This window comes from Aedes aegypti, chromosome 1, assembly GCF_002204515.2.
Source record: "Aedes aegypti strain LVP_AGWG chromosome 1, AaegL5.0 Primary Assembly, whole genome shotgun sequence".
In the NCBI taxonomy this organism is placed as follows: Eukaryota; Metazoa; Arthropoda; class Insecta; order Diptera; family Culicidae; genus Aedes; species Aedes aegypti.
Window position 1 is genome coordinate 219,947,218 of NC_035107.1, and position 15,753 is coordinate 219,962,970.

The window sequence follows — 15,753 nt, forward strand, 5'->3', positions numbered from 1 at the left end:
TCTAATTAACTGGATTTGTTTGACTTGCGGGCGAACACAATCAAAATCTGCGCGAATAGGTGCGGAATTGTTCATTTCCGTAGCCTGGTGAAATCGGTGTATCAATCGAAAGTGTTGTTTTCTGCAAACAGCTTGAACGCGTGACTCTTAAGGTTATCCAAGTCCAATCTATGACCTTATTGCAACCAGGTGTAGAATTGTTCACCCCCGGCAGAAACCCAATTTCGCACAAATCAAACAACTAATTTTCTACAGTGCATCGCCGGGCTTCATTCCCAACTATAACTGATTACTTATTTACGACGAGATTTATTGTGTGTACACAAAATGAAATAACAAGCCCCTAAAGGGCTATGCTACCTTTACGGTGTGTTTGTTTTATTTTTGAATCACCGTTACTCGTTCGTGAACAAAAATTGTGTGGTTTCTTTCCACTCGACGGCTCCAGACCGCGCAGTGCACTCACACACACACACTCACACTAACTGAAAAATAGGAGGCTTGATTTCATCTCCATCCATCCGCATTGTATGGGGGCACCAAAAATTCAGTTTTCTTTCACCCGGAATAAATGGTTACTGGTGGAAGGTGGGGGCTACAAGGGTTTACATTTCCGCGGTGCACGCTTTGTGCGCTGCGAATGGGAACTTTCCCACACAATGGGCGACGAGAGTCAAGGGAGAAAAAAATCCCCATTTGATAAGCTGGCGTTCCGAATTTTTCCGCCGAAAAATCTTACAACGGCTTATTCCGGTGCGGTTGAGGTGCAGTCGACGAAAAAAAAGGCAGTGCTTGAATTTCGGCGAAAAGCTTTGAGAGATGGGGTTGAATGTAGAATTATTTCATGAATATTAAGGGCTTTCAGTTTCTTTGGTCACCGTTCGACAAAGAGGTGAATTCGACTTGGAAAGCTATTTATGATGATGAACAGGAGCGAACTGTGCAGGTACAGGATTAAAGGAAAGGAATGTAGCTTGGGGGTAACAATTCCACACCTATTTGCTGTTTTGGACTCCGAGGATTCTATAAGTTTTGTACCAAAACTCTAATAGATTCTAAAATAGACCAATCGAATTGAAGACCAAGGTATTGAATGGAATTTAGTCTGGTTTCTCCAAAATCTAGACACAGTTATGTTGGAATCCTGATAGGATTCTGTACTGAATTTATACCGAATTATTGTTCATAATTTCGTCAATAATATAATTTACAACTCACAGAATTCTGGTTCAAGAGTCCCAAAAATGTTCTGTTCAGAATCCCAACAGAATCCACACTTAAGAGCAGATATTTTCACCTGAAAACGGTACAGTGTATACAAAGTGAGTATAAATGATTTAGCTTTAGCTTACGAGAATAAACATCAGCACCAGCTCTACCTTCAAGAAAATTGTCATCAGATCAGATCAAATAGGCAAATGTCCAATTCCTGAAGGCGGATTATGTGGAAAATTTCCTCTACGGAGAGCTACAAGCAATTGTGAGTTCACCTAAAGCAAGGGCAATTTTGAATAACTCTTGAAGTGCTCTTAGAACACTAAGCTGAGAAAAAGGCACTCTTCAAATGTGGACGTAATATCGCGTCTCCAGTTGAAAGCCGGAATCATCGACACCTATTTTTCTCTAAATCTATGCGTTGCACCCAACGTCGGGCATAGTGCGCTGGACAGCGGATCTGGTGAGCTACACAGCGCACCTTGCCCGACGTAGCTCCGACGCATAGGTTTGGAGAAATTCCGTTTTTCGCGTGTCGAAAATTCCTGTTTTCAACTGTGCGAATAATATGAAAAATTAGAAGAAATTGTGGTGTCAAGTCGTTGTTATAAGTTCAATAGATGTAACAACTCCAAACCTTATTTTTGTCTTTTTTAACTCCAAGGTAAAACTAAAATAATTGTCTAATAGATGGATCTAAGGGCCTAGTCGAATTGAAGTATTGTGCTTGTATACACAACCCCTCTACCGGCAGCCACATGTTTTCACCACACAATAATATTCGGTTCACGATAACTTTTTTGTTTCTCAATATTTTTGCGCCATTTTTTCAAAAATCTCTTCTTTTTTTGGAATCTGTGTCGGTATAAACCATTTGTCATCTGGTTTTGAAGATATTCCGGTATTCCTTGGGGGACCGACAATTCCCATATAACATGTCTTCGGCCGCCATTTTGTTTTTACTCAATTAATCAGAAAACAAAATAAAAAATGGGCTATCTAGTATCTGGTAATAAGCAGTTTCTCTGAAAAAAATCGTACAAATCGGCTGAGTTGTCCTAGAGAAATCTCTAAATTAAAATATGATGTTTTTTAAAGTTTTCAAGATCTTGTTACGACCGGAGTGGTACCAAAACCATCAAAGCTCGTTACGCAAAAACGGTTTCACCTATTTGTTTCATTTTTTCACAATAGACTCTCATCAAAATATAGTTTTGAATAGTGAATAATCGAATATGAGAGAAAATCTGTAGCCTGAAATATTTACGAATTTCTATAAATATAGAAGACATTTTTAAGAAATTGTAAAAAAATGGTGCAAAAATTATGAGAAAAAAAAGTTATCGTGATTTGAATATTTTTTATCGTAAAAAAATAAGCTGCCGGTAGAGAGATTATTATTATTATTATCTGTCTTTATTAAAGAGGCTTTCAACCTGGCGGCCGGTTCACCTCAAGTAGGGTAGAGAGATTAATGAACTCATGTACGATAAATAATTGATTCCGCTCAACTTATTGGCACTATTTAGACTCATATGGATGAATTAGCTACTGTAGATACCAAGACCTAGCGGGTTTACAAAGTTTGTGAGAACTTTCTTCTTCTTTCTGGCGTTACGGGACAAAGCCTGCTTCCCAGCTTAGTGTTCTTATGAGCACTTCCACAGTTATTAACTGAGAGCTGTCTATGCCAATTGACCATTTTTGCATGTGTATATCGTGTGGCAGGTACGAAGATAATCTATGCCCTGGGAAGTCGAGAAAATTTCCAACCCGAAAAGATCCTCGAACGGTGGGATTCGAACTCACGACCCTCAGCTTGGTCTTGCTGAATAGCTGTGCGTTTACCGCTACGGCTATCTGGGCCCCTTGTGGGAACTTTACGGCCACTAGTAAAGCTTTGCTGAAGCTTCCAGGATATTTTCCTTCTGGATATTTTCTTTTACTTCTTTTGGCTTCCTTTTATTCTATCTTTATTAACGAGATTTTTAGCCCTAGTAGCCCTAGTTAAGTAACTATCTCTTGCAGAGGCGCATCCACTTTCGAAACCATGGGTAGGACAAACATTGGCAAAAGTTTTGTGCACAGTGAAGCTAAGAAAAATTTTAACCCATAGGGTGCTAGGCTGGAAATTGAAGGTGATTTTTCCACTCAACAGAAATAACATAATTCTAAGAAGACTGGTTTGTTTTTTACTCCCATACATTATAGAATGAAAAGAATGCTGAAAAACTTCAAAGTAGATTTTCTCAAAACTAGGTTTGTGTCACTGATACCCTTTTGCTGTCTTTGCTATAAGGCTAAGGAAAACTTTTCGTCTTCACAGGGCTGGTAGCGACTGAGTGCCCCAAAAATAGGAAATAAATGACTTGAAAAAAGAGATCTACAAGAGGCCGAAAAGAGACCAAACAGGAAACAAGAAAACAAAACGAAACTTAATATGAGGCAGAAGATAAAACTTTGATTCTTAGCATCAGAGCAGACATTTCTCCAAGATCAAAGACTTTTTTTTATTAAAAATTACGACAAGTAATTACTGATTTTCTATAATAATTTCATCAGAAATTTATTCAGGTATTTGCCCTCATGTTCTTATACAGCCATTCCATGAAAAACCGGTCTAGTGGGTCACCGAATTCCGTGAAAGTTTTCTATTTTGTTCCTTATCCGAAATAAGGACACACGTGTTTTTGGATTTTTTGGTTAAGGTGACCATTTCCGAAATAAGGTGACCTGAAAAATCGCGACTTTTGAACCGCTTGACCGATTTTCAATTTTCTTGGACAAAATGAAATCTAAAGATTTTGACTTTAAAAATAATATATAATTTAACAAAATTTGTTTTTTACATGAAAAAAAATCAAAACTTTCCGTTTTTTCGTGTTTTGATGGCCTCAGAACAAATGAGGATATTGCTGTTCTCATTTTTTCTTGAAAGTTCTGAAAATTTGACGTTTACTGTCAAATTTTCGGCGATTTATGTTTTTTAGTTTTTGAGATATTAATTTTTGAAAATAAAAAATCTGTCATTTTTGATCGGCACACATCGTAGGTCTCAGCGCATTAGATTTTTTTTTGCTTTAAAAAAAACATAACTTTTGAACAGCTCAACCGATTTCCAATCTTTTTTATGGAATAAAAGCTTAAAATATCAACTTTTCAAAAAAAAAAAAAAAATAAAACTCCGAAAAAAAAATTAATTTTAGTGAAATTTTATATATTTATTGAAAAGTCAAAATCTTTTGCTTTCATTTCGTCCAAGAAAATTGAAAATCGGTCAAGCGGTTCAAAAGTTTTGATTTATTCAAAATAAAGATTTGTCAAAGTCGCGATTTTTCTGGTCATCCTATTTCGGAAAAGGTCGCCTAATAAAAAATCTAAAAATACGTGTATCCTTATTTTGAATAAGAAACAAAATGGCAAATTTTCACGGAATTCGGTGACCCACTGGATCGTTTTTTCATGGAATGGCTGTATATTACTCCGGAAATTTCTAAAAGAGTTCATTTAGTACTTATTTCTCTAGGAATTTCTCTGCGAATTTTGTTTAGCACACCTCGAGAATACAACCTAGATTTTCCCAAGGAGAACCACTGAAATGAACTTTCTTCAAAGATTATTTCTGAAATCATCTGAATTCCTAAAAAGTAGCTAATTTAAAGATTTTATTCAGTGATTTATCTATCGATTTCTTTGGCACATTGAAGGATGTGGGATTATCGGTCAAAGAGTCTTCTGGAATTCAATCTTTGACTTCTCCAGAAATTTCCAGGGTTTTCCTACAAAATTGTCTTCAATGATGAATATACGAATCCAACTAGGGATATCTCTAAAGATACCTCAGCAAATACTTTAAGGATTCCTTCTAAGATCTCCAAAGAAATTCCTCCAGTAATTCTGTTTCTCAAGTAAGTGTTTCTTAAGTGTTGAATTTTTTTTTAAAGAATTCTTCCAGGAATGTCTCCAGAGTCCAGGGAAGAAAATTTTTCTAAAGTAACCTCTGATAAAATTTGTATAAGTTTTGAAGTCACCCTCAATGATCTAGGAGGATCTCTGGAATTACTCCTGTACTCTTGAGGATTTTTAGAAGATTTCCTAGATGATTTTCTAAGATAATAAAAATAAACCAATTTTATCTCCGCAAGATTTTGTATAGAAATTTCTCGGAAAACATTGGAGAGAATCTCTATAGAAATTTGTGTAGGAATGATTGTAAAAATTTCTGTAGTATTAACTGGTGTGATCACTTTTGAGAATAACAGAGAATATTTTGAGAAACTTCTAAAGAAATGTTTGGAAAAACTGTAGAAGTGGATGAATTCAGGAGAAATTCCTAGAAAAAATGGGAATTTTGGATTTCTGGGAGGAAATGTGGATTCCAAGGTTTGGGTGAACAATTCGACATCTATTCCAACGAAACTTTCAAAATCTAAAGGGCTCTGCACTGTTTGGATTTTGTATGGGTATTCTAATTGCATTGAGGAGTGAAAGAGAGCGAATGATTTTTGTGCAGAGCCCCATACTGCCCATATTCGCATTATTGAGATTTTTTCGAAGAATTTCTTGAGGAATTTTGGATTTCTGGGAGGAAATGTGGATGAATTCTTGAAGGAATCCACAAGATCAGGCGAAGGAATTCTTGCAAATTTTTTTGAAAAAAAAACCCTAAGCCTTTATTTTATTCCAAAATTCTGGAACAAACCTTTGTGGATTTCCTCGGCAGGAATTTTGTAAAAATCTTGGAAGATTCCTGGAGTGACTGGAGAATTCGGTTGAAGGATTAGTGAAATAATATCTGGAGGATATTCTAGGATAGTTTTAGCAAAATAATCAATTTATTACCTGAGGAAATTACAGGAGGTAGTAGCTTTGGAGTTTTAAAGGATTACCTTGAGCAAATTATAGAGAATCATACTAAGCATCCTTTGAAAAATCGTTGGAATAAGTGGTAAAGAAATCTCTAGAAAAATTACTGGAGAGTTCCCTGTAAAAGACCCTAAAAGTATTCTGATCAAAATCACTATGATTTTCCTCGGGGAATCTGAGACAACATTCTTGAAAAGCCTATTGAAACCGTTATTGTCCTTCAAAGGTTTCTTTAGAATAAAAATTAATAAAATAGAATAAAATTTAAAAAAAAAAATAAATAGATGCTTTAGGGGCATTCTACTGAAAAAGATTTTTTTAAAGACTTGTGTTGAAATGGAGACTAAATTTATAAAAAAGAAACGTGTCCTTAGGATCATTCATCGGATCAGTTTTAATTATCAGTCATATTAAAATATATGCTCTATATTCATACCCCTTTTAAATCGATTTTATTCGACAAATTTGACAAATAAAAATTAAACTACCTGCCTCTACCAGTGAGGTTGTTCTACATAATTTCCTCATCTATTTCTGGATAACAAATTAATGAACAGCAAAGGTTCCGTTAATTTTTGTAGTTCTTTCTTCTTTAAGGCCGGTTTGCTACTGACAAGAAAAGGAATCGCCTATCTCAAGAATTACTTCCAGAAATTCGCACGGCAATTTGTCCCAGGGCAGTAGACAGGATGTCCCGGGCCCGATCCTTCTGACAAGCCAATCGAGCCCTCTGTCACCATAGAAGATAATGGCTCCATCGATGTCGGTAGCCTGATTTATTTAGATTAAACCATCCATTTATTCAGATAAATCCATTGTAAACTTTATTCTTTTTGTTAGGTATGGAATTGGTCACCATAACTGCTAAATTTGTTCATTCGTGGTGAGATTCTCGACGACATGACAACACGTTTACCACTTTCGATAGATTTTTTCCATAGACCGAATCATCAAGTTCAAACTTTTTCGTGTAACTAATTTTGATTCTTAGTTGAGAGGGCAAACAGGGAAAAATGTAAGTGAGAAATACCTGAGAAAAACGGTTCAAAGTTCTTCAGACATTTTTGACTCCCATAAACATTGTATGGGATTTATGACTCCCAAAGCCAAGCCAAAGTTTTACAAGATATTATAAATTTCCCGTTAGACAGAAAGCTTAACTAAAAACAAAGTAGTAATTCTTGAAAACAGAAGACACTCAAAATCGGTTGGGCCCCTCGATTTGAAGGAAATGCAACGGATGCTAATTCCGTTTATCTGGATTTATCCAGTATTTTCCATACGAAATGACAAATTTTGACTGTGAGTTTCAAATATAAGAAAACCAGATGCTGAATTCATTATAAACTAAGAATCGTTTAACGCGCTAAAGCAAACTTGTCCTGGGATGCCGTCTGTATCCCAGCAGGGATGTGCCGTCAATTCGGTATAGCATTGTTCGTGGTAATCCGTTGACAATTATATTGTTCCCTAGGTGTGGAATTGGTTACCCTTAATTGCTAGAACAATCATTTTCAAGTCAATGCTCTCAAATCTTTTTCAACAACTAACTAACTAATCGATTCTCACCTTTTTCCCTCCCCTCCCCCCTCTAGCTATGACCCATTTGGACAAGCTCCGCATCTGGAACAAGACGATCCGCGTAATGGCCAGCAAGCATCAGGCGGTGCAGCTGCCCAAGGAGGGCCAACCAGACGCCGGTCTGACCCGGGACTACGCACAGAACCCGCTCCATCGGTTCAAGAAGCCCGGCAGCAAAAACTACCAGAACATCTATCCACCGTCTGCCACACTGCATTTAAGCAACATTCCGTAAGTATACAGTTAGGAGGGTAGGCGGGTTCCGCCCGAATGTTTACTTTTAATTTAAGGGGTCGCTCGCATCTGAAGTACAAGTTAGCATATAATCCACTCGGTGCGGTGGGACACCGAGTGGATTATATGCTAACTTGTACTTCAGATCATCCGATTTTTTCTGCACCCTCTACTGAAGCTCCAATCGTGTAAGCGTAACTAGAAAGGGGTACTCTCTTTGCGGACGCTCTATCCGAAAGGGACCGTAATACGGGGTAACGTTGATCGGTTTCTAAAAAAGTAATATAAAACGCCAATTTTGCAAGTTTTAAATTATTAGAACAAGTACTGGCACTAATCACTCGTAACTATGTACTGTGTTTTGTTGTCTGAAAGTTTCAGAATACCGTTACTAACTTCGTGCAACTTGATGCCGAAAATGAACACCTTGAATCGAGGAATACGCCTAAAGGTAGGAAAATTTTCCAAGTAATTTCAGCATTATTAAAATACATCATTACTTTTTTCTGAATTGAATACACTTATACGAATTTTGACCACGAAATCGGTTTTGGCGATATCATTTTAGTAAAAGCAGCATTTTCCTTGCTTATATCATTTCCTCATAAGAAATATGTTAGTTTCGATAGTGTCATCCAAAATTATGCAAATCATTATTTCAAAAAGTTGAAGAATCTACAAATGAATAAAACTAAATTTTCGTTCAATGCTACCCCATTTCACGGCTCTACTAAGGGGGCAACTTTTAATTATCTACCATCAGCAGTTCTCCACCCACCCAGCGCAACCAATTGACCGTAGTGCTTTTCTAGTGTCGCTGTTGCGGTCACCCCTGGCCGAGAACGGGATCTAACGGGCACAAAAAGGACACATGGCCTGTGCCGCCTCGACGCCAGATGAGAAGTCGCAGGTTTTTAATCCTTTTGTTTGCCCTTCTTGGTGTGCCACCACCGCTGGTCCAGGAGGTTGTATGGTTGTAAAAATTAATAGTTCGGTCGGACGGCAGACTCCCCGGGTCGTATGTTGACACTAATAAAAGATAATTGTAATTAAATAAGTGGATTTAGTGCCTCTGGGTACTGGGTTCAAGTAGTGCCTCCAGACCAGAGTGAAGCTGTAATCTGTGGCGTTTTATTGGAGCTTTCTAGCTAGCAGTGGCCGGGAACGGAGAAGCGAATTCTGAGAATGGGTTTGGAGACAGAAAAAGATTAGACGAAGCAGCGTGATATGAATCGATTCGAAGTTTGATATGTTAGCATTTTTGGTGAACAATTCTACATCTATATGTTTATATAGAACATTGACAGTTTTAAAGCTTAATGCCATTGAACAGAATGATGGCCCACATCAACGAAAATTCATGTTTTGCCAATGAACAGTTTGGATTCCGCCATGGACATTTCATTTTCTTACGTGTAACAAATTTGATTCGTTCCAACAAATCTGAAAGCATTCGACAGTGTTTGGCATGAAGGTTTGATCGTAAAATTAAAAAAAAAACTTTCATTTTCCAACATACATTGTTAGAATAATTCAAAGTTATCTGTCAAATCGTACACTTCAGGTTAATTATCAGAACTCCAGGTCTGAAAGATTTGCTGTAAGAGCTGGTGTTCCTCAAGGCGGCATTTTGGGACCAATATTATACAATTTTTTCACATAAGACTTACCTGAGTTACCTCAGGGATGTCAAAAATCCTTGTTTGCGGATGACACAGACCTCTCCGCCAAAGGACGAAGTCTGCGTGTCATCTGTAGTCGATTGCAAAAAAGTTTGGATATTTTTTCTTCATAGTTGCAAAAATGGAAGATTTCTTCAATAACATTCCCACATAAACCAAAAGCTCTTTATTTGAAACCTTCAGGTAGACATGTTGTCACGATAAGAGGGGTCCCAATAAATTGGTCAGATGAAGTTAAGTATCTAGGGTTAATGCTAGATAAGAATTTAACTTTCAAAAATCACATTGAGGGCATTCAAGCCAAATGTAACAAATATGTAAAATGTCTCTATCCCCTTATTAATAGAAAATCAAAACTTTGTCTTAAGAACAAGCTTTTGATATCCAAACAAATTTTCAGGCCAGCCATGTTGTATGCTGTACCAATATTGACTAGCTGTTGTAATACCATTTAGAAAGCTCTGTGGAGAATTCAAAATAAAATTTTGAAAATGTCAAATAAAATAATTAATAATTTCAGGCAAAAATCGTTACAATCTTCTATTGCCACGATTAATGCGTCATATATTTGGGTTAAGTAAATTGAAAATGATTTTTTTTAACAAATCTGAACTGCTACGGCAAATGAAATGTAATATGTTGTTAATAAAATCTTAAATTTGTTTTACCAAATTAGGATGATAGTTTTGTCTAATAACACAGAACACCTAAATATATGCAATGAATGTAATGTTTGGAATGATACTAATAAAAATGAAGCCTAATGCCATTTTTAAATGATATCTTATGATTGGAATCCATAATTCCAAGGTTTGGGTGAACAATTCGACATCTATTCCAACGAAACTTTCAAAATCTAAAGGGCTCTGCACTGTTTGGATTTTGTATGGGTATTCTAATTTCATTGAGGAGTGAAAGAGAGCGAATGATTTTTGTGCAGAGCCCCATACTGCCCATATTCGCATTATTGTCCCATGTTATATGGGATTTCCTGGACTCTGTTAAGAGACTTGGTCTCTATTTCATTGCAAGCCTCTATATTTGATGAAAGGTCTCTGAAGCCTTTATTTTTTTTTTAACCAAAATGATCTCTAGAGTCTCTTTTTTCCATATCCTTGCTTGCAGTGAATTCTGATGCAAAATTTTGTAGGCTCCAGTGAAACCTGCAGAGATTGGTATGAGACTTTTCAACTAATTCTTTAAAAATTTAATCTCAGATTTCTCGAGGAAAAGCTTTTGGAATTATCCTAGTGGTTTCTCCAGAGATTTCATCTGCAATACAGTAATTTCTCGATTTTATCTCTGTTCAATTTTATCGCGCTTCATCTTGTCACGCTCGATTTAAGCACGGTTTGCTTTTCGATTATATCATGCCATGACAATCATATGATTTTCATACGTTTTTCGTTACATAATAATCCTAAAACAATCCATACTTTCCTATTTGATGCATATTATGTGTGCTTTTCATTCGATTCACTCGATGTCTGCAATGGTCTAGTCAGATTTTAATGAAAATTGTACAGCAAAAAGCACTATTTTATAATATCACGTTTCGGTATATCACAAAAAAAATTTTGAGAATCCGTGAAATAATCGAGAAATTACTGTACTTCCAGGGATTGTACAGAGATCTCTCCAGAAATTTTTCTAGAGATTCCTCTACAAATTTCCTTAGATATTCTTCCAGCGATTTTTCAAAGAATTCTTCTCTTCTTTCTGGCGTTACGTCCCCACTGGGACAGATCCTGCTTCTTAGCTTAGTGTTCTTATGAGCACTTCCACAGTTATTAACTGAGAGCTTACTATGCCAATGACCATTTTTGCATGCGTTTATCGTGTGGCAGGTACGATGATACTTTATGCCCTGGGAAGTCGAGAAAATTTTCAACCCGAAAAGATCCTCGACCGGTGGGATTCGAACCCACGACCCTCAGCTTGGTCTTGCTGAATAGCTGCGCGTTTACCGCTACGGCTATCTGGGCCCCAAAGAATTTTTTTTTTCAAAGAATATTTTGAGCAATTTCTCCAGAATTTGCTCCAGGAGCACGTCATCACTACTACCTCCAGTAATTTGCTCATGGATTACTTTGATTTTTTTATAAACACTATCTTAGTACTTCCTTTAGATGTTTTTTTCCATAAATTCTTCAACTGAATTTTCCAGTTGTTACTCTAAGAGATCTTCTGAAGATTTTACCTGATTTTTTAAAGTAAAACCGCAAAGGTTAATTCCACAGTTCTTGAAAGAAATTGTTCAGAAGCTTTAAAAAAAACGACAAGAATTTGTACGTCATTTCATCCACGGTAACTCCAAAGAATTTCTCCAACAAATCCTCGAGGGATTATTAGAGAAAACCTATTAAGAATTTTTGAAAGAATTCCTCAAACTCGACCCTGTTTTTTAGAAATTTCCTCAAGAAATTCATTGAAGAATTACAACTGCAGTCCTTCCAAACATTTCTTAAAAAAATCCCATGGAAGTTATAAAAGTTTATTTATACTTCCAATGAAACTATAACACTGCAGCATTTTGCTAGAAAATCTTACACATTTTTTATCGCTTTTGTTTCAATTTCATCCCAACAATTTAACTAAAAACTCTTCTAAAATTTCTCAAGGGACATTGAGTTCTTCTAGTAATTGTTATTCATCAAGGATGACCTAAGAACCTACACAAGTTTCATCAGAGGTTACTTTAAAACCCCACGATTTTTTTTGAATTTTTTTTCAAATTTATGAAAAACTTTCGTTTACATTTTAATAGAGGAATGCCTAGAAACAATCTTGGACTTCCTTGACAAATCTTAAAAAAAATACTGTAGGAATTTCTAAATAAATCTCTGAATAATTACTGGAGATATCCTTAGCGAAAAAAGGGCAGTTAAAATCTTGAAGAAATTCTGAAGAACGATTTTTAAGAAATCCCTAGATGCATCTTTGGAGAAATTTCTGGTTGACTTTTTGCAGAAGTTTTAAAAGGAAGTCTTGGAGGACGTCCTAGAAAAATCGATGGAAGGATCACCGAATAAAATTCTGGAGGGCATAGGGCTTTTTTGAAAAATAGCTAAAAGAATCTCTAAAGAAATTCCTGGTGATCTCTGAGTTAATTCCACGAATTGTTTTGATCATTTTCTCAAATTTCTGAAAAATTACATTCACATTTCCATATTGGAATGCCTAGAAAAAATCCTGGAAGATACTTCCTCGACAAATCTTAAAAAACATTGTATGAATTTCTAAAATAATCTCTGAATCATTCCTGAAGATATCTTTAGTGAAATTCCTAGTTAAAATTTTAAAGAAATTCTGAAGGACAATTTTGAAGAAGTTTTAAAAGGAAGTCTTGGAGGATGTTCTGGGAAAATCGATGGAACCACCGAATAAAATTCTGAAGGGCATAGAACTTTCTTGAAAAATAGCTGGAAGAATCTTTAAAGAAATTCCTGAAGGTCTCTGAGTTAATTTCTGCTGTTATATTTGGCAAAAACCAGGTTGTGTTTTTGAGATATTCTTAACTAAATTCTTTGATGGATTCTTAGGAAAATTCTCGAAGGGATTCCATGGGATATAATTACTTAACTCATGATGAAAATTAAGAAATTAGCTAGCATCGGTTTGCAAATCTCTCAAATAAGGAAATCTATCCATCTATCCTAACTGGCGGAGTAATATCTGAATATTTTCGCTCAGTTTACAATGATGATGAGAGCTCTTGCAAACGATATAAAAATGATGAAGCCTCCTTATCAAGTACAATTTAGATGAATTAAACTTATAGTTCCACCTTGAAATAGCTTTTAACAAAATCTGGAAGCTTGAAACAGTATTGAATCAAAGTGATTTTTTAGCTCTCTGAAATTAGATTATTTCTTGAACATGGAATTGTTTTTTAAAACCTTTTGTTGGGATTTTTTTTTGTCTGTAAATAAGTAGACAGCCTAACATGGAATCGTTATGTGAATAGGGACACTATAAAATGTCAAGAAAGATCCAAAACAAATTCAATGTTTGCAGATTAAACATTTCGAGTGGAAAATTCTACATATACCTATTTGTTCATACACGCAAAAAAATTGTGCGGTAAAAACTACCATTTTAGGGGGTTAACTTAAGCGCTCGTACCGGCAATTTTCAGCAGATCAGAAATGCGCTTGATTTAACCATGTATGAGTTGAAATCAGATTGTTGTGAATTGTTTCTGTCAAATGTACAAGTAATGTGGTACCATATATGTAGTAAATTGGTCTAAAATTCCATGGTTATTTCAAGAATGGGCGTAGTCAGCTAAAATAGTAATTTTTACCACAGATTTTTTTTCCCGTGTACATATGAGTAGGCAATTTTTTGTACTGAAAATTTTAATGACTTCCTTGAATTATATCTACGTGCATGAGAATATAGCTTAGAAAAATTGTGCGAAAATTTTAGTGTAACGGTGAACAATTCGATATCTATTCGGGAGAAACGATGCTACACCTTTTAGCTTTGACCACCTTTTGAGTCAATTTAAAGCCAATCCAAACCCAGATCCAATCCAGATGCAATCCAATCCAAATCCAATCCAAATCCAATCCAAATCCAATCCAAATCCAATCCAAATTCAATCCAAATCCAATCCAAATCCAATCCAAATCCAATCCAAATCCAATCCAAATCCAATCCAAATCCAATCCAAATCCAATCCAAATCCAATCCAAATCCAATCCAAATCCAATCTAAATCCAATCCAAATCCAATCCAAATCCAATCCAAATCCAATCCAAATCCAATCCAAATCCAATCCACATCCAATCCAAATCCAATCCAAATCCAATCCAAATCCAATCTAAATCCAATCCAAATCCAATCCAAATCCAACCCAAATCATATCCAGGTAATATCTTTCTCAATCCAAGCTTAATTTGAACTTAAAAATCAACTTTAGGTGTGGAATTGTTCACCAACACAAACTAATTTTATATTTTTATCATCCAGCTCGCAAACAGCTATTCTCCATCATTCCCCGAAGCAATCGGAACGATGCAATTGTCCAATTCGAAATTAATTGGAGAAAATATTTTTCCCTCCCGGCGGAAAAATGTTTCTTCCCGCCTCTCCTCCCCTTCAAGCCCTTCTAATTAACTGTGAAAAATGCATCGCACTTGTCAGCCAGTCTGTCAGCGAAAGCGCGAATTGTCTCGATGCTCGCTATTCAACGCGCGCGTGAAAACTATTCATTACGCTGCTAGATGGCGCGCATGCTGGACGGGTGGGTGGTAATTGTGCTTTGACTGACTGGCTGATGGATGCATTTTTATAGAATTGTGTAGCGCAGGAAATGAATTCCGTCCAAGGAGAATGAGGAGGGGGAAAAATGTATACTATCAGTCTAGCCGCGGGATGCAAATTTAAATGAGAGTCCTGGTAGGGTAACCATCCGTACTCTTTCTTTAGAGTACCCACATGTATTTTTTTCTGCATTTAAAAATTGCTACATGGCCTCAAGTGTACTTTAATATTACAAGAGTTTGAAATTAAAATATAGGAATAATTCCGATAAATCAACTAACATACATCTGTTGTATTTTGAGAATAGGTTTCGATATAGAGACAAACTATGAAATTATTTTGATATTTTTTTAAAAGTACCTTATTTTGCTACTAAAGTTTTTGTAATTTCTCAGACAAATGAATATTTGTTTTACATATTGCCAATACATTCTTGCTAATTGCTTATTGTTTCTTATATGACCCTTTGTCAACTAACTTTTTAGAATGCTTTATAGACATTTCATAGGAAAAGCGTAATTTTGAACTAAAGTTTTAATTAATTTCAAACCATTTTGTAATGTGTGATCTTGCAAAGTACCGTAAAACGGGGTAACTTTGATAGTTTTTTTCGAAGAAAACTTGAATATTTTTGAATGCTGTTTCAAAGATTTACAATTTATATTTTTAAAACAAGTACTGGCATCCTAGCTATCGATTACAGTCGATAAATTGGCAAAAGATTCATTTTGAATGGATATATAATTTTTCATATAATCCAAAGTTGGTTTTCTGTTTTGGGGTAACTTTGATAATGGAGTATGATTCGAACAAAATTGAATGAATAACGAACATTTGTAGGGCATTGCATTTTTTTTTTGTTTTTTACAAGGGGGAAATCTGCAAACAGATCCCCTGAGAAGAT

At 35.7% G+C, this 15,753-nt stretch overlaps 1 protein-coding gene across 12 annotated transcripts in view; it reads left to right on the forward strand.

Annotated features, from left to right (window-relative positions):
• LOC5578520 (polypyrimidine tract-binding protein 2) overlaps nucleotides 1-15,753 on the forward strand; it is a 1,002,030-nt gene that overhangs the window by 972,781 nt on the left and 13,496 nt on the right. For all 12 annotated transcript variants that reach the window (XM_021857613.1, XM_021857609.1, XM_021857612.1 and 9 more), the window contains one exon: nucleotides 7,677-7,893. In XM_021857613.1, the coding sequence (XP_021713305.1) occupies nucleotides 7,677-7,893 (217 nt within the window). The remainder of the gene's footprint in view (nucleotides 1-7,676; nucleotides 7,894-15,753) is intronic.